The sequence below is a fragment of a genome, unplaced genomic scaffold, assembly GCF_019419815.1.
Source record: "Pyrus x bretschneideri cultivar Hongxiangsu unplaced genomic scaffold, Pyrus_bretschneideri_v1 Contig2, whole genome shotgun sequence".
NCBI lineage: Eukaryota > Viridiplantae > Streptophyta > Magnoliopsida > Rosales > Rosaceae > Pyrus > Pyrus x bretschneideri.
In genome coordinates, this window is record NW_025999501.1 from 4,918,222 (window position 1) to 4,946,099 (window position 27,878).

Genomic DNA, 27,878 nt, shown 5'->3' on the forward strand with positions numbered 1-27,878 from the left:
GGTACAAATGAATTTGCAAATTAAATTTGGAGACTAAATTTGCAAACTAAATGATATGTCATTCATAGGAATAAACATGTTTATCAATGTTTAAATAATAAACCAATTATCAACTTCTATGTCCTTTAGTTTCCAACATTTGTCTACAAAATTAGTCTCTTTAGCATTTACTCACAAGTTAAATATAAGATATCACTTTAATCGGAATTACATAAGAAGAAGAATTAATTTGTCATCAATGTGTGATAGGGTACCTTTTAAATTCAGAAAGTAACCATATATATGAATTAACATGTATGTCAACAAAATTAAGTGGTTAGCTTAAATAAAATTCGAGTCATTAAATCAAGTTTGACTATTGAGACTTATCGGCTCGTACCAGAACTGTCCCCATTCTTCAAATGTTGCTTACCCACATTCCAATGTTGTCCGGGCATGTTAGTCATCTTTCAATATATTATTAGTTTGTTCAAATCTAGTTAATTTCGATATTTTCAATAAAGAATTTATAGTTCAGTTAGTTAACCTAATTATTTTTTTTTGCATTTGCAGTCATGAGTTCAAATCCTCTGTCACCCAATAGTGCTAGTATAAAAAGAAACAGACATGTTTTGAACTAGACTATGAATTTCCCAGCAAAGAAAAATAGTAAGAACAACAAACTTTTGAAACAATATTTATTTTCTTGATTTTCTTGCTATTAATAAAGAAAAATAGTATAAAGAAAAATAGTCACAAGTTAAATATAAGATATCACTTTTGAAACAATATTTATTTTCTTTATTAATTAGCAAGGAAATGTTAGTAACATTCTAACTTGAATCGTTTCATTTTACTTTCTTGATTCTCATTGCTTAAAGATTAACTCCGCAAAAGTTTAACCAAATCAAACCGTTAACCGTTAATTCACATTCCCGAAAATGTTAAGACAGACAGTTCGGACAACAACGTGTTTTAACAAGTTGGCAATGTGACATGATTAAGGGAAATACGATGCCACGTGTCGGCACCGTGAAAACCTTAAAAACGGGGGAATGATACCAAGTTAGAGAGAGAGAGAGAGAGAGAGAGAGAGGGAGGGAGAGAGGAGGATTGGTGAAATACCAAAAGAGGGCCTGCACGTTTTTCCCTCCAACACGTTGGAAGGAAGAAAGACCAGGAATCGGTGTACAACTGCCCCGTTCTCTTTGGGCTCGTGATTGACCACCCACCACCACACCCCAGGTTTCTTTCTGTTTCTGTTTCTGTGTCTGTGTCTCTTTCTGTTTCTGTTGGGAACAACAACACAACAATCTCTCCCCCCCCCCTCTCTCTCTCTCTCTCTCTCTCTCTCTAATCTAATCTCTCAGGAAAAACAAAAAAAAAAAAAAAAAAAAAAATCAGAAGAAAAAGAAAGAGATTCCATCGTCTCCTTTCTCTTTCCAATCCAACAACAACAACCCGCATTTCGATTTTCCATACAAGGTACTTTATTTTTTTTGTGATTTTGGTGAATTGGGTTTTTTCTTATTTGTAAAATGGATTCTGGGTTTGATTGTTTGATGAGAAATGGTGTTGCTTTTGTGGGGTTGTGTTGGTTTTGGTTTCTGGGTTTGATCGTTTGGATTACATTGTTGAGTTTTTGATCAATGCAGGCACCGGTGGTGCTGATCCGTGTGGGATATGATTCTGTGACTCTGGAATCCCTCAGAGGATGACTAACCGAATCACCGATGCGCCTCAGGTATATACCGCTTTCCTTTTTCTAATAGCTTCACTCTACAGGAATCCACATAGATATTGCACATGCATGTTAATTGTTAGGCAAATTGACTAGGGCAGACTCAATCTGAATGTACATAAATTGTGGCGTGGTGAAAAGGAAATTTATCGGATTGTTGTGTGTTTCAGGGAGAAGGCGATGCTCCTCCTCCTCCTCCCCCATCTAGTGGCCCTGGTCCACCTGAATCTCAGCCTTCTCGTGGTGGCAACACGGTAATGTCATCATTTTATTTTCAATCATAACTTCATCGTGGCTGAATATGTTTACATAAATCTAATATTCATTTTCATCATTCAACAATACCATGTTCGGCCCCTGTGCTTGGCAGATCCTGTTAATTTAGCTCGTAGGAAACATATATTTCTTGCGGCTACAATGTCAAGGACAAAGTTCTGTAAAAAGGAATAACAACATATGATTGCAAATTGCAATGCCAGAGAATTGTAGCTTTTTTTTATGTTGTTGCAACCTAAGCTTTTCAACTGACAATTAGAATAGAACTATACCATTTGCAAAAAGACAAACGCACTCGAGACTCTAGTGCTCGTGAGTAATTTATATGCAAGAGGGTGAAATAATGTCCTATGCTATTCATTGCCATGTAATATCTTGTTTGTTATCTCTTGGTTAACCAAAGTAAAACTATGCACTCTGAAGTATAAGCTGTTTTGCAGATTTTCAAGAGTGGGCCGTTGTTTATATCATCCAAAGGAATTGGATGGACGTCCTGGAAGAAAAGATGGTTTATCTTAACCCGCACTTCACTCGTTTTCTTCAGAAGTGATCCAGTAAGTAATTCTTTTCTGCTAAATAGTGTGTATGTGCTCGCATCTGTTCTTCTTGTAGACAATATTACTCTCTCTCTCCCTCTCTCCGAATGTTTCATTTACAATTATTCTACGTTGCCAGAGTGCTGCTCTAAAGGGGAGTGAAGTGAATTTGACCCTGGGTGGTATTGACCTCAACAATTCAGGCAGGTTGGCTTGTAATTCGAATTATAATGATCTGCTGTTCTGCTCTTGTATTACTGCTAACCTCACGTCATTTAATTGTACAATTTTTCTAGTGTGGTTGTCAAAGCAGACAAGAAACTCTTGACAGTGCTCTTTCCAGATGGCCGTGATGGACGAGCCTTCACACTTAAGGTGTGCTTTCCTTTTTATCCCGATTAGTTTGCTTGGTTGAAAACTTGAAATGCTCCTTTTTCCTTGGTTGAATTTTTAGATTTACAACTGCTTTTTCCGAAATAAGAAAGTTAATTTTAGCAAGTCACAACAGTTTCTATTTATAACATCCTCATAAAAGAATATATTCAACTGACTCAGAAAACAAATTCCTCACATAAATCTGCTGTTTGCTCATGGATAAAGATGATCCATCAGTAAAATCTTCTGTGTTCGTTGTCCTGTATTCTTTGCATGATAAAATTGTCTTCCTATAAGGGTGATGAATTATTGTTTTGATGGTATTTTGAATACAATTTTTTCCGTACATTCCTTTTAAATAAGGTAAATGTTCGTTGATTAATTGACTTTAGGTCTTATTTGGTGTCATCGTATTCTATCATAACCACATTTCAAGCTTGTTGGGACACTGCATTAGTTGTGTGGCCAAGTCAGGACTTTATGAGGCACTACTTGTTAGGGACACAACATTGGTTGTGTGGAAATTCCATGAGACCATTTCATAGAAGTTTATTGATGTACTCTTTTTCTATAAAAGAAAAATGCGTTTATTTCCATGGAAAACATTGGGAAGTTGGTTAAAAACAAAGTTTTGTAAGAAATCCTTTCGACCAAAAGTTATATATGGACGATGTTGATCTTTCTATCTTCTGCTGACTTGTTTTTTATTACCTCTTCTGCAGGCTGAAACTTTGGAGGATCTACATGAGTGGAAGACTGCACTTGAAAATGCGTTGTCACAATCCCCAAGTGGTGGCGCTCATGCTATGGGGCAAAATGGAATCTTAGGGAATGATAAGACTGAGGCAGTTGATGGTTCTGCGGATCAGTGTATGCTCTTCTTACAGTGTCTCTCAAGACATAGTGTTTAATACTGCACATATTTATGCCATCCAGTGTGCATTTTTCTTACAGCTGTTCCCATAGTCTCATTAAACCAGTATTTGGTGTTAAATCATACATTACCTAATCGTCTATTATATCTCCTTTATGTGGTATACCAGAAACGAAACTTTTTACTTTGTAAGAAAAATGGAGAAAACTTTAGTATATTTATTTAACTTAGAGTTCAAGCGCAAAACAATATGGTAAGATAGCAAAAGTAGTCAAGTATTGATGTAACTTCAAGCCATTTTACAAATTCAATTAGACAGTTAAAAATACAAAGAGACGAGTTGTGCTTTTATATGTAGAAAGTTTCGCCACTATCAGATTGTTTAGCTAGTATCTGTAAGACAAGTTTTCTTATGATCGGGTCTTGCATTGGATTTTTTATTTTTTTTCAACTTTTTCTTGCTATCCTTGTACCACCTCATTGAAATATTGTTGTTGTCTGTTTTTCTTTACAGCGAAGGATAAGAAGCCAGTGAAATCTACAGTCATTGGAGTGCCTGTTCTGCTGGCCTTGGAAGATGTTGATGGAGCTCCGTCCTTCTTGGAAAAAGCCCTTAGGTTTGTAGAAGAATATGGTGGGTTCTTCGTATCTCGCTATCAGTTGTCATTTCAACTTACCTTGGTGGTCTAATAATATACATATATACAATCCGTTGCACCCACCCCCAGTTCTTGTAGTAGATTGGCTTTTCGCGTGCTTTTGGGAACGTTTTTGATGCTTGCACCGTCTGAGAAACCTTAGTTGACAGCTAGTCTTCTGTTTGATGTTACATTTTAATGCATATCCGTTGCATAATTTTTGGTCCTCCCCGGACTCAGTTGCTTAGTTCAACTGGAAACTTTTTTATACGATATATTGGATACGGTTCTATTCAGCAGTGCTATGATCGTATGATCTATTATTATTATTGGTTTTGATTCGAGTATGAGCAATCTTAAGTCTGTATGACCTCTTCCATTATTGGTTTTGAAATAGATTAATGTCTTTTCTTGTTCGAAATATGTATCTGATCATTTGAAACAAATAGGAGTCAAAGTAGAAGGGATCTTACGACAAGCTGCAGATGTTGAAGATGTGGAGAGTCGAATAAGAGAGTATGAACAGGGTTAGTGTTACTTTCATTTTTAATAACATTTGGTGTTCGTCACCATTTTTTCAAAGTTATATATTTATCGTTCAATGGAGCTGTTATGGACCATTTATATATACAGTCACCTTCTATTGAGGTATCCCTCAAGTAAGGTTATGAATTATATATCTCCGAATTTTTTCAATGATCCAAATTTTGTATTTTTATTCAGGATTGGCTGTTTTAAATTAATTTCTAGAATCTAAATTCATTTTATCACTGGTGGCTTGTGGAGCTGTATAAATGGAAAAAAAAAAAAAAAATTTCTAAAAACTGATCTTTTTCGATATCTATAATATTTTTGGGTTGTATTTTTATGTATCAGGGAAAACTGAGTTTTCTTCTGAGGAGGATGCACATGTTATTGCTGATTGTGTCAAGGTATCTATTTTGACAATAAATGTTGATTTCTTCGTGTAGATTATAGAATGTTCTGAAAGTTGGTTTTATATTTTCTTTCTTGATGCAAATTTCCAGTACGTCCTCCGGGCGTTGCCATCTTCCCCGGTCCCTGCATCTTGTTGTAATGCACTACTAGATGCCTTTCGTAAATCTGGTACGGTACATCTGATTTAAACTATATCATCTGTTTCTTAGTACTTTTTCAGTTAATTTTATGATATTTATTGTGTCATAAGGTTGGGCTAAAAAACTATCACATAGAACCGCTGATTCTTTTAACAGTCTTGTAATATCAGTTTATAATTTATAATATGCATGGGTGTTGTCATTTGTTTTAAATAGAATTATTCTTGTTGTTCTGATACCGGAAAATAAGATATATATGTATATAAAGTTTTACGTACGTATGCTGTCATGCTATCTATCTATTAGGGCGAACTCAATGAAGCCTCATTTACCTTGATCTACATTCTTTCTTGGCCTGGCTTTATGTTTGAAGTCAATCAGTAGAGTTTCTATTTTCTAACAGGGAAAACAAAGAAAAGAGAAATCGAGCTTGAAAAGCACGATGTTACTGGAGAGTTTTTCCTGGATTTTTTTGTTTTTGTTTTGTGAATTTGGAGTGGTGAGTAATGGTGAAAGTTATTTGAAACCTAGTGAGGGTTCAGTGAGCGCTTGTTGGGTTAATGTTTTGTTATTGCCAAACCATTGACCCTACTTGCTCAAGGAAGGTCCATTTTCCCACATCTGAAAGTAATAGAGAGATCTTTTTCTAGTTAGACTTCTGTCAATGGAATGAACGAACCATCCCTTCCTATTTGGTTGTCGTCTCAGATATAGAAAGATAAATTGGAGATCCTTGTTTACACAAAAGTTCCCAGAGTTTGACTTAAGTTATGCCTAAATGTCAATGGGTTTTTCTTGAGAGGGGAGGTTTTAAATTTTCAACCGTTCCAGTTTGGCCTTTAAGTCTGTGCGTGCCATCTTCTACTCAAGATTTGTTGTATAAGACTACAGTGTTATATTAGTATTACTGTTCTACTTTCTTAATACAAATTTCCCATTGATTAGGTAATGATCGTGGTGGTAGAGTCAATGCTATGCGCACAACAATATGTGATACATTCCCGGAGCCAAATCGCCATCTATTGCAAAGGTTATTTTATGTTACTTCATTATTTCTGAGTTTTGGTTTCGTTCATTTTTTCTATGAGTGTGTTTTGCGCGTGCAGTTGATCTAAAGCTTTGATACCTTTTTCCATGTTTGATTGAATAGATTATTGCTTTCGTTTGTTAATAATTTGACCTTTAGATTTGTTTTCCTCGTTTCTTTAAGTATCAGGCGTTCTCTTAAAAGAAGTTTAAACATGCTTGTGCGGTGCCAAATTATTGTGCTAGCAAAGATTACTAGAAATAGTTATCTTTTTAGCAAGATTCCTAGCGGTAGTTATGCCATTTGCTTGCATAAACTTCAGTTATCTTTGGAAACCAGTTTTGGGAGGTTTCCTTTTTGTTCCCAGTATTATCTCGCTCGCTTTACTATCTTGCATTCATATAATGCCCGGTTATAATTTTTCAAATTTAATTTGTATTTTTCCGTTCAGAATTCTTTTGATGATGCAAAGTGTGGCTGCTCAGAAAGCTGTGAACCGGATGAGCTGCTCAGCTGTTGCAGCTTGTATGGCTCCCTTGCTTCTTCGTCCACTCTTAGCTGGGGATTGTGAAGTTGACAATGATATTGATGTGGGGGGTGATGGTTCTGTTCAACTATTGCAAGCAGCTGCTGCCGCTAATCATGCTCAAGCAATTGTTATAACTTTGTTGGAGGAGTATAATCACATATTTGGGGTACGCTCCAAGAAGCCTTTTACCTTATACCATTACTTTAATGATAACACTTTCTACTTTGCGCTGGTCTGGTTTTAAGCTATGAAGATTTTCTATTCATAATGTTGTTCTTCAAAAAAGATTTTCGACTAGCTCACTCTAGAGTCGCGAATTATTTCACATGAATAGTTGGGACTCCGGATTTCTGTATAGTTATGATGTTGAGAATATTTCATAATTTGGAAGTTGAACCAAGTCGGTTTTTCTCCATGTGTTTGCAGGAAGGTGGTCCCCTGTCCCAGGAACTATACAGTGACACAGAAGATAGTGAAAGTGAGACCGAGGGGGCAACCGATGATGACGATTACTATGAAGATGATGAAACTGATGCAGAAACAGGGGATGAAGACGTGGAAATTGTTTCTGATGGAGATGGAACGTGCAGTGAGAGTGGTCAATCTGAAGACAAGGATCGGCATGATGATAAGGCTCGTTACTATACTCCATGAATTTTCTACATCAAACTATACATTCAGTGTGATGATTAAAAGTCCTACATGCTTAGTCCTTCAATATATTAGTGCAAGACCTTGTCGTTGAGATTTGGTGCTTTCAAGTGCCAGTCATTAGCATTCTGGTTTTTGTTCATGTCTTACTGTTTGTTTCCGTTGCCAGAAAAACTTGGAGATTCATGTATAACATATTCACTGTTTGCAGGATGATGACGGTTTAAGACTAGGTGTGAAGTCTCCTCATGGAGGCAATGATGGCAAAGCTCATGAGAAATTGTCATCAAGCTCAATTAAAGTTTTGCAGCCTCAACATGCTGTAGAGAGCAGTAAGAATGAACTGAGTTTAAGTAAAACCAATGCGCTAGAGCAGGCTAATGAGTCGTCTGTAGTAGAAGAGGTTTCTAGAGAAATAAGTTCACTGAACCAGCCACCCGCTCCATCCCCATCCATCCAAAAATCTTCAACTATATCCAATGAACCTGAGCATGGCAGGAATCGTACTGGTTGGGGACGTACCGCTGTAAGTCTATGTTCACTGGATTGGTGATACAGTCTTTTGCTTATTAGGCCTTTCATCATTATTTATACCTTCCTAGATTATGTTATCCAGGAACGGACTTTGAATTTTCCCATAAACTGTTTCCATTCAGAGAGTTTTTGTTAATTGTGTTTCTTTTTTCTTTTGATGGGTGGTGGGATTCGGGTCCAGGCAAAGAGGAACCTTTCCATGGAGTCCATTGACTACGGCCTTGAGGAAGAGTAAGTGATGCATATTTCATCTCTGTAGAGTTTCTTTCCCTCATAGAGATTTGCCTATAATCTTTTTCGCTTGAATCTTGTATCTTGTTTAATGTCAGTAGATGCCCTGTATTGCACGCTTCATACATACAGGCACACGCACGCACATGAGCTTGCATCAGTAGTATATTTTTCCCAAGTGTATCAGTGTTTTACTTACTCAAGATCAGCCATTAGTATATTTTTTTATGAAGCTTCTCTTCAGGTCATGCGGTTTGTTCTAACATCTAATTTTTCCTCCTATATGAAGGGCTGAAATCCAGAAGCTCGAGATGACTAAATCTGAGTTAGAAAACAGAATTGCAGAAGAGGTATCTCACTTTCCAATTACCTTGTATCTTCGTCAAAAATAAAATAAAAAATAAAAAAAATAAAAAAAACCTTGTATCAAGTTGTTTGGAATTTGTGATACTTAGTTGTTAGTTTCCTTTACAGGCTGAAGCGAATGCTGCTCTACAAGCAAGTCTGGAGAGACAGAAGACGGCCTTGCATGAGCGTCGCCTAGCTCTCGAGCAAGATGTAAATTCCATACTGAGAGAACAAATTTTCTTATTAGCAAAACATGATTCTACAACCGTAGAATATAATGCTTGTTCGATTATTATTTAATGGTTATCAAGTGATTAGCCAAGAAGGGTGAAGCTAATACTGATATTGGGCATTAACATACTTGTAGGTGGCAAGACTACAGGAACAGTTACTGAAGGAGAAGGATTTAACAGCAGCTCTTGAAGCAGGACTAAAAGGGAAGGGGGGACGTGTGCCCAATTTAGCCACAGTTGATGAAAAAGTTAGTATTGATTGTGCGCTTAAACTGGTATGGCCTAAGAGCTTTTTATCATGCACCAAATGATTTAACTTGCATATGTGCTATATAGACAAGGGCAGATCTTACTGAAATAGCTCAGGCTGAGGAGAATGTTGCCAACTTGAACAAGAAGGTTGATGATCTTGGCATGCAGCTTAATCAACTGCGTGATCGAAACCATGGCCCTATGGCTGATGCTTCCATTTCATCCAGAAATAGTCGCGATCATCAAGCAAAACTGTGAGATCTTTAGTTATTTCATGATGCTTTCTTGTTAGATCATTCATCTATTTTTGTCAAGGATAGTTCGTGATCTGTGGTTATAATAATTAATGCTTAGAAGTTTTCGAATGCAAGTTACATGAAGATGCAGACATAGCCATCCATTGATAACTCATTTGCACTTTCTTTTTCCCCTTTTCTGTGTCATTTTTAGGTACACGACAGATAGACAGGACAGTGAAACCATAGTCCCTTCACATTCAGAATCGTCAAGAAGCAAGGTAATTTATTTTGACATTTGAGATATCGACATGAACAAATGTCGTGATTAACTTAATTTTTGTACTATTTGGTCTTGAAACTTGTCCAATTATGTTTTAAGCTAAACTGAGCCTTTAGAAGCAGATGTGGGCATAGTCACAGTGGCTAGAGCAGAAGTGGTCCCGCCTATGCACCCGAGTTATTCCCTCTCGGCACTTTGGATTAGTTCAAAGTAGAATATCTTTTTGCATTAAAAAAAAAAAAAAAAAAAAGGAAATTAAGCTTTAGAAACCTTGTAGGATGAACTTAACAAGCAGTTCGTGCTAAAGTGTATTCGTTAAAAGTCATAAATTTGTTCGAACTAATATCTGGGCATGTTGAACAGGATACTCATCAAGATGGAACGGAAAATGTGAATGAAAAGAAGATAGATGCAGCAAACAAAAGCAACTCCCGGTCTGTTGGGCTGCCTGCTGATTCATCTGCAGTAGAGCCAGTGGTAGCCAAGCCTACTGCTTCAACGAACTCCAAGAAAGGTGGTGGGGGTGAGGTAAGATTGGTCACATTAGTTCTGATTCAATAGGAATTTTAACCAATAGACTACCATCAAATTGAAGATTCAATTTCCACATTGCACGTATGCATTCCGTCTTTCATTTTGATGATGTTGATTACTATTATGGATTGGATACTTTGATTAATGGGGAAGGATTACAACGCCGATTGAATAAACTAGAAAACGTTTATGTTTATACTTGTTGCTTTATTCTGAGCTGATTTCTTTCTGTGATTAGATAGAAAGGTAGAAATGGTTACATACCTCTTTGCCTGTGGCATAACAGGGAGGTAATTCCACAACTTCAGCAATAACGAAGTTGACATCGCGACTGAATTTTTTGAAGGAGCGGCGGAGCCAAATAGCAAATGAGCTTCAAGGCCATGGTCCTGCTCAAAATTTGGATAAAAGTCAGTCGCTCCAATACATGTCAGAGAAACCGGAAAAACTTAGGAAAGCGGAGAGTCATTCAGAGAGAGGAGGAAAGAGATCGGAAAGCCAACAGCAGCAGCATAGCCTGGACAGAGGAAAATCGGAGAGCCATTTGTCTGTTACCGTGGAGAAAGGTCGAGTTGTAGAGAGTAGTAAACAGAAAACTTCTCCGAGGACGGACACCAGATGATAACTAATGTTTTACAAGTTGCGTTAAGGCTGAGGAGGGATGTGTGTACAGATGAAGCATTTCCTTGAAGTAAAACTGATTTATCTGCAACCCCAAATTGTTCATTTATGCTGCCAGGCACTCACACAGCACAAATTGCTCAGTTATTTGGGTGCGTTGTACTTGTACGGATGAATGAATATGTAATTTTCTGCAAAACAATTTTAGTTTTTGGGTCTCATTGTTGAACTTAATATCAAATGATTTTACGAACAAAGTTCGTTATTCATACCAAAAAAGTCATCATGCAATCGCACTGTTGAAACACCGTTATGAAGTGTGAATAACAACTCACTTAAGAAAAGCTCATTTCTACACAAATTTCTTTACACTCTGTTTGGATGAGGAAATTTGTGATTACTAAGAAATTTCAAAATTACGGAAATTGAAATCATGGATTTTATTTTTTAGAATTTGTGAATTATCGTGTTTGGTTAACCCAAAAAAACAATAGAATTTAAATACAAAATTTGCTATTTTTAAACTCGCTCATAAAAATTAGAAAATAACATCTATTTACATTTTAAATAGTTATTTGGACAGGGTGATACAAATGATCAAAACCATGTTAATAAAGTTGTAATAGAATTTTTTTTCCACACTAAACTTTTTATTTTGGATGGACATAAAATTTTCACCGTATTCAGATATCATTATGCACAGATTTTTAGTTATTTAACTTATTTTTAATTCAAGGATCAAATATCCAATAACCTCAAAACGCTTCTTTCTTGCTAATCGGGTGTCGGATTATTTGCATGGCGAAAAAATTACTTAAATTATAAATCAATTTAACCCATAAAAATAATCAATAGCCAAATTCCAAAGGTAAAATTTCATTAATCAATAATAATAGCCATAGTCGAAAATAATAATAATATTATTATTTTTCATCATGGTAATTGTTGGGACTCCGACTCTCAATAGTCCTTAAGCACCTTCCTGATCTGCTCAAGGGTCACAAACAGCACCACAGTGAACGGCCCCTGCCTCGAAATCGTAGGGATGAAGCCCTTGTAAAGGGCCATGGGCCCCTCCGCCCTCACGGTCTTTAGGGCACAGTCGAGGGCCCCAGTGTAGGGCGGGTCCCGCCCAGCCTCCACCTTCATGTTCATAACCCTCGTCTTAATCACGTCGATCGGATTCGAGGCCACGGACGCCACAAACCCCGCCGCGAAACTCGCCGTCACGTGCGTCCCAAGGCCGTCCTTCATCAAGTGCCTATCTAGAATCGCCTCCTTGATCTGGTCGTACGACGCCAGCTGCGACGCCGTCACGATCATAGCGCGGTTCACCGTAAGGCTAGACCCGCGCCACAGACTAAGAACTCCTTCGCTCCTCGCCATCTTGGCAATCGCGTCGATCACGTTCTTGTAGTCGCGACCGCCGGCCTGCATCCTGACCATGGCCACATCGGCGGGGTTGCCGACGGCGGCTCCGACTCCACCGGCGACAAGCCCGGCGAAAATTTTGCGGGCCAGTGGCAGGTTCCCGGAGTTCGGGTCGGCCCATTTGACTTTCAAAATTTCATAGAGGCCCATTCGGGTGGTGGAGTACAGAGTCTGGCGGAGAACTGTTGCTGAGACTCCCGAGAACAATGCCTTAACGCCTTCGGTCTGAAAAATTTTGACTCCGACCGAGATTGGACCGGCACGTACGGCGGCCGGTGGGGGCGGCGGGGAAACAAGGGTGGCGGAATGGGAATTAAAAGCAAAAGCGGGGCGGAGATTGTGGATGGGCTGGGGGGCGGCGGCGCGAGCGGGGTTGCTTTCGCCCTGGAGCTGCATACGGACCTTGATAAGATCCAGCGGGTGGGTGGAGCAGCCAGCGACAATGGAAGCGACGCCTCCCTCGACAAATCCTTTGATACCCATTTTCCAATCGAATCAAAGGTCGAATCTTTTGGGGTTTTTTCCCCTTTTTCTGGGATCGTCTGTTAAAAAATGAATGAAAGAATAAAAAAAAATAGGATCAAAATTGAATGGATGGGTTTAGGAGGACCAATTAGGGTTCATATCACTGGAGATTAAGAGGTGGGAGTGGAGGGCAAAGGCAATGGAGGAGGAGTGAGGGACGTTGGGCCTCTGAGACATATGCTGGAAGTAAGTAGCAATGTGTCTGAATGGTTGAGTTGGAGGGTGAGGGAGTTGGGGGTGTACTTATATAGTGGGAAACGGAGAGGAGTACCAAGAAGGAAAGGAAGTGAGGAAGGAGGGGGGAAGGAGATGGGCGAGATGCGCCGTGGCTAGTAAAATTTGGTGGGAGTCATAGCACGCGTTTCGGTTGATTGATGGCTGGGACCCTTTTGGTTTGTGCTGCTGCCCTAGTTCTAGTAAAACATTCAAACTGCCAAAAATACCCTTCTCTTCTTCCAACTTTTAAAAATAACTATTTAATTAAAAGATTGAAAAGAAACAACTGCATCCCAGCTATGGAAGTTATTGGCCTTTTTGGAATTTTATTGGGTATTAAATAAGCTTGACTTCTAAGCATGACAAAGGGTCAAGCCAAATGGTAGCCCTAGGACAGCCGTCGGTCTGTGCCTCCCAACTTTTTGGGGCACCGGGTCTCCCAACCTTTGAAAATTTGACACGTCATTTTTAATTTGAAATACTGAAAGTTCCTTGTCTTCTGGACGAGCTCTCAATGCATGTACCGCCGCGTTGGACTTTTATTTTATTCTTTATATTCTCGGTTTATTAATTCATTTATACTTGCATATGGAAAGCTTTGAGATTAAAATCATAATATGATTCTTTTATGAAATAAAAAATATAACGTAGGTGCTCCCGAATTCTTTCAATATATTAATATTAATACAATTTATTATGTTGATTCCTAAGTTAGTACCTTCCTATATAATACTCTGCGTATTATATTACGCATGCACACTTATTTTAAATGATTATAAGTATGTCGACCCAAGTTCAATTAATTCTCCATATTCTAAGGGAGGTGTAGTAAAATGATCATAGATATATCCACAATGCAAATTAGGGTCTCGGGTCAAATGATTACTTTGCATTATTGCTATTTATGAGTTTTTACATGACAAGTATATATAAGAACTCTTTGTTGATCGTAGTTTAGTGGTTCAATGACCTTTTGAGCACATATGGGTTTGTCTTAGTGTTTAACACTAATTACTTGAGACAAGTCATACTCATAATTGAGTTGACATAACACAGACTAACCTTTAATTGATTGTTAATACCTAATTGACAATCCTATAGTTAGAAACCATTAAGGCATGAACATAAGAGAAAAGTCTCATTGATCTTTCTACCTTAGATCACTTGAGTTAACGCATGGTCCTTTCCGACCCCAACAGACCTAGAGTAACATAAGCCCAAAAGAAAGTCAAGGCCCAATGGGCATGAAATTGTGAAGCTGAGCGCTTTAGGAGGTCTATGGCCCTCGAGTGTCTTGTCAAAAATCAAGTTGAGAACTTCCTAAGAAAGTGCCTTCCGAGCACCAATGGGAATGTTGGTCACTAACAGCTTTAAGGCACGAGGACCTAAAAACAGAAGGGGCATGCCTAGTCAACCATCAACTCTAAGCCACGTGGCGGTTAGACAAAGGAACACAAGTGCAAAAAGGCTGATAGGTAAGGCGCTCAGTACAAGGTCCCACCAACTCCAGGGCCAAGCAAGGCGCTCGGCTGCTCCATCCCAGAAAAATACACAAGTGGACCTGCTTTAGTGTCCCTTAGTTGCCACGTGTCGAGCAAAGAACGGAGGGATACTAGCAGGTCTAGCGTGTGGATTCAGCACATTAAATGAAAGGAAGTGATGGACTCAAACCTAAAGGTTGAAGGTTGAGATGAAGGCTATATAAGGAAGATGAGTACTCCTTAAAATGGGCCGGACGAATTAAGATAAAAATTGTACTATTCTAGCGCTTTATTATAGGTAACCGCTATTTGTAACCTTGTTACCAATTTTTACAAGAAACTCAATGGTTGTAGCCTAGTTTTGAGGAGTGAACCACTTAAATCCTGTGTTTATTATCATTTGTTTGCAAAGCCTAAGTCTATCATGGACAAACACTTGATTCATTCAACTTTTGTTAGCCTCACCATTTTGAGCGTTAACAACTTATCTTTTAGGTTAATTACATTCGTTGAACTATGTTGATTATACACATAATTTGGAAGAAACCAAAATACATTTCGGATTCCACAATGTCGCATCCATGGTCACATAAGTATATCAAGTAGGTGGATAATATCAACCATATCCCTTATGATGAGTAGCAAACATAAATACACAACGCACAACATTTGTACGTTGACGTTTTGGGAGATGAACGAATACAACGTGGCCAAACACTTCAGGAGGAAATGTCGTAATGGAAGGCAAGGGCCCAAGACTTGATAAATATTTTATTGGTGTCAGACTTGTATATTATTTTTTCATATGCCCAATGTGAGGTCCTATTTTCTAACACACCACTTTTAGTGGCCTCACATAGGGTCAAAAGGGAAACCGATTCCCACATCAAGAACTGGTCAAGTCATTATCATTGAGATAACGCCAATCTTTTTGGGAGCCCAGTTGGTCAGTATTCAGTCATTGGAGCTAATGTTAATATTTTTTAAGGCACAGTCATCTCGGTTAGTATTCAGTCACTAGAGCTAACACCAATATGATCTAGTCGTTCAATCAGTATTAAGCTGGAGCTAGCACAACTTTTCGAAATCCCAACTTAAGGAAGCAGATTCAAGCCCAGTAACTTGGGCCCAAGACATGTCAAGAGAATAACTTGCTTTGATACCATGATAAACTTTTTGTGTAACATCCCACATCGCCCAGGGAAGTGAATCTTGTAAGCCTTATATGTATATTCCCATCTCTACCTAGCACGAGGCCTTTCGCGAACTCGCTTAACTTTGGGGCCCAGGCCCCCACCACATCCCATGCTCGACTTCACCGTAGCAAGATATTGTCCGCTTTGGGCCCCGACCACGCCCTCACGGTTTTGTTTCTGGAAACTCACATGAGAACTTCCTAGTGGGTCACCCATCATGGGATTACTCTCGTGCGAACTCGCTTAACTTCGGAGTTCAATTGGAACCTGAAGCCAGTGAGCTTCCAAAAAGCCTCGTGCTATGTAGAGATGGGAATATACATATAAGGCTTACATGATCCACCCCCCTGGGCGATGTGGGATGTTACTGATGCGAGAATTACTTGACACTCAAATTTTACCCTCGTTTGACAATTGTAGTAGAATGGATAAGTGAGGGATCGTTCTAGACCGGGGATTAGGAGGGCTTGCTAAAACCTTCTAAAATGACTTAAAAACGTAAAAACAATATAAAACACTAAACTAGACTCAAAGAATGTGAAACTAAACGTTAAAACACTACGACAAACCAAAAGAATCAAAATGCTTTAAAAACACAAACTAAATTGATTCCTAACTATATTGAACATTAAAGCAAAAGGGGGATTGAGGTTTGACGAAAATTGAAATAACGAAACAAGTTAATAACTAGACAGAATGTAATTGATGAAATAAGATGGTTGGTGAATTAGCTAGAGGTTCTTTCTCCACACATGATATTTATGCATATGAATCAATTTCCAATTATTCCTTCATTGAATTATGAACGACAATGCCCCAAATTAACCGTGACATCACTAGTTAACCCTCAGATTTTCCTTATATTATTGGATTGGATGGCATCATTCGACAACCCAAAATATTCTCAAAAGTTCCCTACATGTCATCATAATAAAGATACAATCGAAGATCATTAAGAATAATGAAAACCATAAGCATTGACAAAGCATTTGCAACTATGACATCATGTTACTCATGCTAAGAATTAAACTTAACGCGATCGTGACAAGCGACCTTCACTACTTTCAAGTATAAGTTAGTAACGATTATGTGAAACCTTCTTAAACTTTAGCCACATATTCATGCATGCTAATTAAGTGTCGACCCTCAATCAACAAACACAAATAAGTTAATCATCAAATAGTTAAGCCAATTGCATTCACGAATCAAGAGTTCATAACCGGAATTCATCAATTCATATTACATAAATAATAATGGTATTGAAATCACCCCTAGCCAAAAAGGGTTTAGTTCCTCATAACTTTGAAATCAAAGAAACACCTAAACATTCCAACAACTCAAACTTGAATTGTATGAACGTTTAGGCACTCTTCTCTTCCATTCCTCATATTACAAAACAAAGAGAATTGAATTTAAACATTGAAATCAAAGAAACGCGTAAACATTCCAACAACTCAAACGTGAATTGTATGAACGTTTAGGCCCTCTTATCTTCCTCTTTATTGTGGCACAAGGACTAAGGGATGTTGTTGGTGTGTTGAATGGATTGGGGGATTATGGAAATGGAAGAAATGGAGGAGAAATGGAAGGGAAATGGAGAGAAACTCACGGCTAGGGAGAAAGGAATGTGTTTGTGGTGTGTTGTTGTGTTGTGAATGAGATGAGATTTGAATGAATGAATGCAAGGGTATTTATAGGAGGAATGGAGATGTATATGGCTATTTGTTTAAGGTGTTTGTGGTTGCAATGATGAAGAATTGCATGTGGAAATAAAAGGGAAAATGTGGTGAAATGATGAAGTAGGAAGGTGGAAATGCATGTGAGATGTTGGAAAGGAAATGGGAATATGAGTAGGCCATGGCATGAGAGTTGTTTTGTTGGTGTAAATGTGCCATGGTTGCAATGATGAAGAATAAAGGGTGCATGTGGGGTGGAATTGAATGAATGCAAAGTGAATGAATAATGAAATGAGTTAAAGAGGGAGAATGTGGTGAAATGATGAAGTAGGAAGGTGGAAATGCATGTGAGATGTTTGTGGAATAAAGAATGAATGGTGGAAATGTGAGTGAATGATGTGCATGTGTGTGAATGCATGTGTTGATTTAAAGAATAGGTATGCATGTGAATTAGTTTGGAAAGAGGTGGGTGTGCATGTGAGATGAAATGCATATGTTTGAAATGTGTAGATGATTATGAGTATGATAAGTGATAAATGAATGATATGTGGTGAGTGATAAGTGAATGGAAATGATAAGTGATAAGTGAATGGAAGTGATAAGTGAAAGGTTTGATAAGTGATAAATGAATGATATGTGGTGATAAATGAATGATATGTGGTGAGTGATAAGTAAATGGAAGTGATAAGTGATAAATGGACTAGTTTAAAGGGCTAGGGTTTAAGTACATAGAATGGGCCTAAAATAGGTTGGTTTGCATGGCATAATATGTTTGATTGGGCTAGAGGTTTTCCATGGCTCAAAGGATTTGTTTGATTGGGCTAGGCCCTTTGTTTGATGTCCCCAAAGAGCATACAAGGCTTCAATTTCGTCCATCCTCTTTGCTCCATGATTAAGTTATCCAATCCATGCCCAAAAGTGCCCCAAATAGCCTCAAAATGCACTTTCTTGCTCCCTAAGCCCTTAGAACCTGAAAACACATAAAAGAAGCATAAAGGACTAAAATAACTATGAATTACCAACATAGATGCACGAAAACAAGCTAAGTAAGTCGCCTAAATATGCTCCTATCAGTTACATTTTGGGCCTCAACCACCAACATCTCCAATATTGTCCCAACTTAACCACATATTATTAGGTGTTGGGTTTTATTACAAAATGCCTCAATGATATTAGGGACGAAAACTCTCATACATTAATTGTATATTTATTTTAGGGAATTATTATCGACACTCCAAAATCCTCATTTTGCACTTCAAACTTTCTATATTTAGAAATAAAATACACTTATGAGGAATGAAAAATGAAATTTTTGAAATTGCAATAACACTTTCTTTATTTTATGGGTAAAGTACACAAAACTACCTCAACTATTGATCAAACCATAATATCATACTTCATCTTTAAAACATTGCAATGTCATACATTATCTTACGAATTTATTGCATTGTCAAACCTTCGTTGGTTTGTTTGTTAATTTCCCTGTTAAATGATGATGTGGTTTGCACTGAATCCCACTCCCTCTCTAGGAGCTTCGCGTTGTTTTATGAAACACGTGGATTATCTCATAGGATGACACATGTATATTACATTAAAAAATTTAAAAATTAAAGTTCATTTTTCCCATAAATTGTGCAATTCAATCCTAACCGTGGGACCCAGATCTTCTCCTGAACATGTACTGCAGAGCCTCAAAACCAATTTGGTCGTGGCAATTACATGCATATCTTATGGGACAAGGATTGTCTGCCCTCCCACTTTCGGTGCCCTCACGTGCCCTCTTGTTTTGTATGGTTGCGGTTAAGCCACGTTAACATTTTATATTGTTTTTTTTTATAGAGATAATAAAACAAAAATGAATAGTAATATAAAATGTTGACGTGACTTAACCGTGACCACACAAACAAGAGGGCACGAGAGGACACCGAAAGTGGGAGGGCAGACAATCATTGTCCTATCTTATGACTGATAACAAATTTTCCTTTTATAATGGGGTTTCACATCAAAAAGTATGTATCTCTCTCTTCTATCTCAATTTCACCAATATCCCTTGATCTTAATAATGGGGTTTCACATCAAATTTTTTTTCTTTTAATAGAAAAGTTAACATAAATATAACATTGCAACAAATTCGTAAATTAATGTATGACATTGTAACGAATTCATAAGTTGATATATGACATTGTCATGTTTAAAAATGAGATGTGAGTATGTTGGAAAATCCAAAGTTGAAGTGTTAAAATGTAATATACCCTTATTTTACTATATGACTGACATGAGATTCTATTCTTCGACAATAATTATAATTTATCTGCAACAAATCTCAAATTAAAATACTAGACGTATTGTCATAAACATGCAACAATATAATTTTTTTGTATTCCAAATAATTTATTCACAAAACGTTTTATAAAACGTTATTACAAAAAGTGCGACTTTCATACTCATTTGCTCTTCTTGGTCAACCAAAATTGTATTAGTTTGATTCGTGATTTTCAAATATGGGGAATGCTTGGCCCATTAATATGCGGCGAATCGTTTGGTCCGTCCATGGCCTCTAGAAGTGTTTGGTGCGAAGTTGAACAAATGATCGCACTTGTTCACATTAGATTCTACCATTGACATCACAAAGTTGAAACTCTCTTAGCTCATTCATCTCCACCTAGTTACTTTTCAATTTTCAATTCTTACTTAACTTTCTCAGAAAAGTCGACGTTCCACCAACGGCTCCAAATTATTTAGATTAATTGTTTCCTGCATGCATCACTCACCCAAACATAAAATATCTGATTCCGTGTTCACGACTTACGCCGCTAGAATTGTTCTGCCCATCTTCCAGTAGTTTTCATTCCCACTTGAGAGAGAATATTACACATATATTCAGACTGATAACTATAACATCGAAGAAAGTTGAGATTTCACCGTTAAATTAATTGGTTATGTGAAGAATAATTAAACTACTCATAAACATAAATAATGTTCCTTTCCGATGTGGAATTTAAACTCTCAATAGGCCCATTTTCTCATATGTGACAAATTTTCAAACCTAACACGTTACAATAAAAATTGAATGACGTGAAACACGTTTATTCATTAGAGTTCACACGTAAAATAACATATTCTAACACTACGAAAAAATTGAAATTTCACTAGAAAATCTCTTCGCAGCTAAAACTTTAAACTGGTATTAGTTTTACAATTTAGTTTCACTCACGATAAAAGTGTCGGAGGTTAAACTATTATGTGAAAATCAATATTCACAGAACTCTTCTTTTATCAGTCACTTGATCAACGTCATCCATATGGCATGCTTTATAATAAAAGTAGTAAGTGGGCAAACGACAGATCCACCCATGACCCAACATAACAAATATCAAGGATTTCAATTTCTGTGGTCAAACGCTTAATACGGGAATAAAAATCTCATTAGATTTTAGTGGACGTAATTGAAGCTTCGTTCGTATCACATGGCAAAGAAAGTTGAAGTTGGCAAAGAAAGTTGGCAGGGGAGGTAACAACCGAGGCAGGGTACCACTAATTCTCGACCTAATTTGGGATTTTCACAATGAATTGTTTAAAAATTGGGTTTCCGCTCTCCTCTTTAACCTTCTGCACAATTGATTTTTCTTTCATTTATTGTTAAAACAAATTTTATAACACGAGTACATTGTTATATTATTATTTTGTGTTATTGGTACAAGGTTACGTGGGAGCAACGAATATATTCTTTATATTATCATACAAAATGCTATGGTGTCCCGATGTCATCTAAATCATTCCTTTTTTAATTTTATTTTTTTATTTTTATGATTTAATATTCACTCGGATAGACAAACGAGAAAGACATAATTTAAATTTAAAATTTTTATTGGCTTATCTACGGCAATACTTTTCGGTGCTCAATTCCATTCTTACTTTGCCTCCTAAAACTTAAATTTTCTTGCTTTATATGTTGAAACTGAAATTGTGTCACTCCAGGACTTTAACAATTCCACTAAAAGACTGGTGTGACGTAAAATGGGACCCCCTTCTTGCTGATATGCATAGATAATAATTTTATTCATTCATAGTAATCATAATTATTCTTGACGAATTTCATATTTTGAAACCATTGCATGATGTCATCTATGCAATTGAAAGAAATATTAAACTCAATAGAGAGAATTACTAAAATTTTTGCAAACCCTAAAACTCAAGTAAGATGTGGGATAGAATAGAAACAAATGTTTTATAGTTAATAATAGAGTATTACAATCCTTTTTGTTCTTTATTCAATAAATTTAGGATTTGGAATGGCTAAATATATGAAATTCAAGAAGAATAGGGAATAACTATGCTAGGGCATAAGTGAAAGACAATTTTTTTTTTTAAATTAAAAGTAAATGATGGTTTTTAATTTAAATGTTACTGATTTGTGATAGGGTGGTGTTATCCACACACATTTTTTTACCTTCCACACACCCCACTCAATTTTTGGCCGTCAGATCGAATGAATTGAAGAATATCAAATCACATAAATTAACAGGGAATGTGTGGAAGGTAAAAAGGGTAGGTGAATAGTACCACCCTTTGTGATAAATAACCATTTAAAATATATACTTAATTTTGGGATGAGATCTGTTGGATGAAAAGTAGATAATGCTTGAATTTGTTTTAGTTGTTGAGAAGGGTTGCAAAGCAATAGATAGGTGTAATACTAATTTTTTTTTTTTTTTTTTAAGTCAGTGTAGGTCTAAGACTACTGTAGTCTTTAACTGCTTCCAAGTCCTCAACTACCTCCACCAGTGGTTGGATGATTCTTATTTGGGTTTAATTCTCTTCTAAGTAGTAATCCTTTATGCTAGATGATATATAGATATCTAGCCTATAAAGAGATTCGATTGAGTCCTAACAGTGGGATTCATAAAGGATCAGGTTGAGAAATGATTCAACTGAGTTCTAATTGAAGTAAAATTGTTACAGATCATAATGAGTTTTGATAAGATTCGAATTATTTCAAGAGTCAAGGCTTGTGGCTGATCAGATAAGGAATGAGTCTAATGCATAGGAAGACTAAGTTTCAGAATCCTAGTTCTAGTCGAAGTGACTGAAACCATGTGCATATTGGTTTTGGTTGGTGACAAGATAATGTTGAGAATATCCAAAGAAGCATCGAAGAAGTGTATTTTGTTAGGACTCTACTTCGGCATACTTGGTCATTACAAAACTCACTTTTATAAATAGAAGTGAGTGTGCAACGTGAAAATGACCTTCAACTTAACACATAAACGCTCTGCGTAAAACCTCGCTTTATGCAAGCCTTTCTCACACTCTTGAGAAATCACTAACTCATCTAACTTCGTCACCACTCCTTCAGTTTGGGGTAACATCATTGTGTTGACAATGTTGACAACCGGCGACATTTTTAGTTTGGATTAATAACATTGAAATCGTAGAATTAGGCGATCGAGAATTATATAATGTTTAGATTAATATCACTACTTCAAGTTTGGCTGATTATCTATCCAAGTCTTAGCTGGCAATGAGTTTTTGATTCTTGCACCGAACGAGGTCACTTCACTAGCTTCCAACCAAGTGAAGTGTTCTATGATTGGTCATTCCCAGGTGCATTTCAGAATTCGGCATTCTGATGGTTGAACAAAGTTTACTATCAAAACACTTATCTCTTTTGAGTATTTGTGTCCTTATAATCTGATATTGATTCGGCACCCATATATTTTCACAAATATGGTTAAGGTAGCTGAACCTGGTGCAGGAGATCCTGAACTTCGCAGTGACTAGCAACCTTGTCTTTAGGTTCTAGAGCCTAGAGCCCAAATCCAAGATGTGTTCCTTCCTTGTCTATCACTCGAGTACAAAAGTCAGCCTCGCATTTGACACCACCACCACCACATACATTCTACTCGTCGAATGAGCTTCATCAGCGGTTGGCACACCTACAAACACTAAAAGATATAATTCGCTAATTAATTGCTCGGCCTACATGCTACATAGTCTTTATAATTTTTAGGGTCAACAGTTGTGTTAATTTTTGCCTGTTGAGGAAGAATATTTCCATCACAGGCCACTCTGTCATTGTCTGATTTCTGGTTGTCTGATCTCACTCGAAATTATATATTCACCCACTTTCTATTCTGCCTGAGAAAGGGAATATGTTTGATCGGTTTCATAAGTAACTATTATCCGCCTGACTTGGCTCGACTTGATGCAGCTCTACTTTACATTGATTGGCTTATTCTTGCTTGTTCTTCTCTTTTGACTTTTAGTATCTTTTTTTCCTACGCAAAAATAAATGCAGGCATATGGTTCCTCCTAATATAATTTACTAACATGCTTTTTCCACATGGAATACTATTTTAACAAGAATTGGATCCCACTTCGCCTCAATCAGCCTGTGAACGGCTTTATGAGAAATTTTATAATAAAATGGGACAATGTGTGATATATTTTGAGTTTTAAAGTGTTAAGACCAACTCCAACCCTTGGAGTAAGTCTCAACATTTCCCTTATATTCCCCTCCCATTTAATTCCAACCCTTGTGCTAAAATTGAGTTATGTGTTAAAACTAAAAAAAAAGCCAAATTCCACCCAAGATATAGGCCAAAATTAGTGATGGAGTCCACATGTGAGAGTGAGAAAGAGGAATTGAAGCTTACCCGCCAGGCAAGGACGCGTGTACACGTGGCATGCGCCAAGCCCAACAGGTCTTCTAACCCCCCTATGTGGCCATGTTGGCCACTTGTCGGCAACAAGAATGAGCCTAACAGCTCTTTTGCTTAATCCTAAGGCACAAATTCAAATGGACCAACGGTCCATATTCATATGTGTGTTTGTTTGTTTTATTTATATTTATAATTTCATTGAATCCAATGATTGGTATTTAATATGATCGAATCCAATAGTATAAAAAGAGATCTAATGACCCAAATTTAAATCCAACAACTAAAATAATTAAAAAAATTATTTAACTTAAAATTAGTGATATTGAATATCGAAATCTAAATATTTTAAGGTTAAAATGTTCATAAAATTAAATTAGGATAGGGTACATAATTCTTTTTAAAAAAATTTAGTTAAAAATAAAATTAGCCTAAATTTATTCTTTTAAGAACTTTGGGCTAAAAAATTTAACTCAGAAGGGTTGGAGGAGAAAAATTATTTTTGGGTTGAAACCTAAATTTTTTGAGCCAAAAATGATAGGTTTTACTCCAAGGGTTGATCTAATAAGAATGAAATCGAGTTTTATTTGTAGTAAACAAGTCTTTTTAATTTTTAAGTTTTAAACGTGGTTCACATTTTTGTTGTTATTGTTGTAGGCCTATTAGCTCAGTCGGTTAGAGCATTGTGCTGATACATGTTGTAGGCTTCTGGATCAGGTTTTCTCTTTTGGATGGGCCTCTCTTCGGTAGACCTTGGGCCCGTGGTAAGGCTTGCCGCCCTTTCCCAAGGCGATGACGGGATCTCTGTCGGTTATGGCTGCTAGAAGTTATTTCATACGTTTCAGGAGCGACGTTCAAGCTAGTAGGTCGAGCTTGATGATTCTTCATCAAAAGCTAGTTCTGCTTTTCAATGGGAAGTAGAACAGATATCAAATTTGAAAAGTTGGATAACTTTTGTGCCCTATATTGTTGCTGCAGGACAATATTGGTGGCATTGAAGGTTGAATAGGTATTCTTCAGGAGATCCTGTTCGATTAAGTCCTTGTTACAGAACTTAAGTAGTGATTAGATTCTACAAACTTCAGAGTTGTATTCATTCACAAACTTAAAGTCTTGGAAGCGTAAATGTTGTAAGTCGTGTCTTGCTTTAGGTAAGAAGATGTCTTTCTGGTGATCAATCTGATCCGCAGTGTAAGCCAGAGGGTACGGGGATCCTCCTCTTCGTGGTACTTGATTTGCAATGCATCATGGATGTGTCTTCAGATGAAGATCATAGCAGTAGCTTTCTGAGCTTCATTGAGAGGTGCATTATCGGTTGGTTCCTCAATGGTAGCTCTAAGACTCTTTGCAGTAAGATGGAGCTTCACGTGTTGAACCCACTTCAGGTAGTTTCTTCCGGAGACTTCCAGAGCGGTGAAATCAAGATTATTCAAGTTCGACATGTCCCTAAACAAAGGGTACAAAAACGTGGTTAGTCATATGGAAAGCCATAGACATATATTGTAGAACAGTCGGGTTTTATAGACATATATTGGTTTAATTTATGCATGAAAGCTATAGGTTTCATGTGGTAAGTTTTGAATGAAAACTTCGGGTTTCAAAGGCCTTAAATTCGAAACTACAGGCTTGATTTAGTTATGAACTTTTAGTTCATATAGGGGTACTTGCAAGAACACATAATACAATATACAATAAAGTGTGGTGGGTTTGTGGATTGCATTAGGAACCCAAGCATGAGTGCTTTAGGACTACAAAAGATAGTCAACGGTTCAAAGAAAACGAATAAATTTGTTGAATCGTTAATGCCAAAAAGTGAGCTTCATGTCAATAATTTTGGATTAACTGTCAGATTAGTGGACTGTTGATCACTTTAATTAATTCAATAAATTGAGACCATTCGAGGTCGATCGTAGAAGGAAAATTAATTATAACATGCGGGTTAAAATTATTTAAAATTCCAAAAATTAGTATTGAATTCGAAAAACCATAGCCCAAACACAGTGGGCATAGGTGCTGTGAGTAGGGCAAAGCCCTAAAGAGTTTATTAGGCTCAGGTGGCTGCTAAGAGCAGCCTAAATCATGGTTGCAGGCCATCGGCAGATCTGGGTAAGCCCAGCCGTAAAGGCTGGCATTTTATGTGGGCCGGGTCAGACGCACGGGGCAAGCCCAAAGGCTTGCGGGTGTGCAAGGAACCGCAGCTGGGTTTCGAGCCTTGGACCTCAGGGACAAGCCCAACTCCATGGGCTAGCTGATGGCGTGGGCCGTAGCTAAATCTAAGCCCAGCTGCTGGCGTGGGTCGAGACTAAAAACCAGTCCAGCAAGCCAATGAGGCTGTTGCAGAAGGGCTGCGGCTTCAGGCCCATGTTAGGGACAAACCCAGCATGCTTCTGGCATGCGGGTTGAGTTGGGTTTGGACTAGGGCTCCAGGCCCGTGTGGTAGCCAATCCAGGCCGAGGCCTGGTTGAGTTCCGAGAGAAACAGTAAGCCTAGAGGGCTGCGTGCTGGTCTAAGGCGTCGGAGACGCTGTCCCAAGGTCTGCCGCCACACGATTGGGCTTCAGGCCATCACACTGGTGCTATGGCGGTGCCGCAAAAATCCCAGATTTTTGTTTTGTTTTGTTTTCGAATTTTAGGGTTAAAAATCCTAATTGCTTCTATATTAATTTTAATTCTTTGACTCACAATTCCACATAGGATAAATGCGTAATGCATGAACAATTATATATATTGACAAAATATATGAACATATATGCGATATATATAATTGGAAGGAAATTATAAATATAAGGGGTTCATGTATAATGGGAATGTTTTCATCCTTCAAGGTTTTTTTCAAATATCTTAATTTATTTTAGAAGAACCTGATTGATAGAAAACAATTGAAAGCCTTTGAATTTGTGGAAGATAGCCTCCTCCTAAGATCCCTCACTTCCTTAGCTTCTGACAGACTGAATTGTATAAAGGACAGAGAGGGAGAGGGGGCTAGTGGCAACAAGAGAGAAGAGAGATTTAATTCTGAGGTATGTGTTGTATCACCGCCTTATGTTTTTATTTATAGTGGTAGGATATGTAGAATCCTTACTCTTTTAGGATTACATATTTAAAAAAATAATTAACTCCTACTAAGAATAAACTAATTATTTCTAAATATTCTATGATTTACACCATTACGTTTCTAATATGATAGGAGGACAACAGTTATTTATATATCACTTGTCGCGCATAAAATCTCTACAACATCTATGGGGTCAAGCAGTCAGTCGAACAGAGAATCTGTGGGGTCAAGCAGTCGAACCGCACGCTAAATTGGCGGATTTTCTTTGTGTGGGACCAAGCTCAGGAAAAAAAGATATAAAAAAAAATGACACGACGCCTGAGAGATTCGAACTCTCGCGGGGAAACCCCATGTACTTAGCAGGCACACGCCTTAACCACTCGGCCAAAGCGTCACTTATTGGTCTGTGGTGCTGCTTAATTATATATATTCAAAGAAATTATAGGACCTAACCAGCCGAAAAGCTTTTAGAAACCTAAATTCCAAAACTGTTCGTCGCTTTAGATGAAAAATGACAACACAATAAAGCAAAATAATTTACTTAAAAAAAGAAGAAATAGAGCAGAAGAAAATAGCAAATGGTTCATCTGGCCGACATGAAAACAACAAAAGAACGTCATGTGGGATTTTTTTTTTTTTGTTGAACAAACGATATTATCTACA

At 37.4% G+C, this 27,878-nt stretch overlaps 2 protein-coding genes and 1 non-coding gene across 7 annotated transcripts; 1 reads left to right on the forward strand and 2 right to left on the reverse strand.

The window, feature by feature from the left end:
- Positions 1–1,092: 1,092 nt before the first annotated feature.
- On the forward strand, positions 1,093–11,285 carry LOC103934536 (rho GTPase-activating protein REN1). Of its 5 annotated transcripts, none has more exons than XM_048582943.1 (23): positions 1,093–1,224; positions 1,635–1,723; positions 1,891–1,974; positions 2,437–2,550; positions 2,672–2,739; positions 2,829–2,907; positions 3,630–3,777; positions 4,296–4,415; positions 4,869–4,946; positions 5,296–5,351; positions 5,448–5,526; positions 6,444–6,528; positions 6,977–7,220; positions 7,481–7,687; positions 7,917–8,231; positions 8,415–8,470; positions 8,760–8,820; positions 8,945–9,028; positions 9,186–9,299; positions 9,388–9,557; positions 9,754–9,820; positions 10,186–10,350; positions 10,643–11,285. In XM_048582943.1, the coding sequence occupies exons 2-23, from the start codon at positions 1,694–1,696 to the stop codon at positions 10,976–10,978; spliced, it is 2,760 nt and encodes a 919-aa protein (XP_048438900.1). In that variant the 5' UTR covers positions 1,093–1,224; positions 1,635–1,693; the 3' UTR covers positions 10,979–11,285. The 5 variants fall into 5 exon arrangements, with proteins under 5 accessions (XP_048438900.1, XP_048438901.1, XP_048438902.1 ...); XM_048582944.1 differs by lacking the exon at positions 1,093–1,224 and adding an exon at positions 1,244–1,464 and having other exon boundaries at positions 10,703–11,285; XM_048582945.1 differs by lacking the exon at positions 1,093–1,224 and adding an exon at positions 1,244–1,464 and having other exon boundaries at positions 10,595–10,664.
- Positions 11,286–11,829: 544 nt separating this feature from the next.
- Positions 11,830–13,118, reverse strand: LOC103962858 (mitochondrial uncoupling protein 5-like). Its single transcript, XM_048583185.1, has one exon. It carries the CDS (start codon positions 12,889–12,891, stop codon positions 11,938–11,940), a length of 954 nt encoding a protein of 317 aa, XP_048439142.1. The 5' UTR covers positions 12,892–13,118; the 3' UTR covers positions 11,830–11,937.
- Positions 13,119–27,527: 14,409 nt separating this feature from the next.
- On the reverse strand, positions 27,528–27,609 carry TRNAS-GCU. The gene has a single exon. It is a non-coding gene; the product is annotated as a tRNA-Ser (tRNA).
- Between the last annotated feature and the right edge of the window lie 269 nt (positions 27,610–27,878).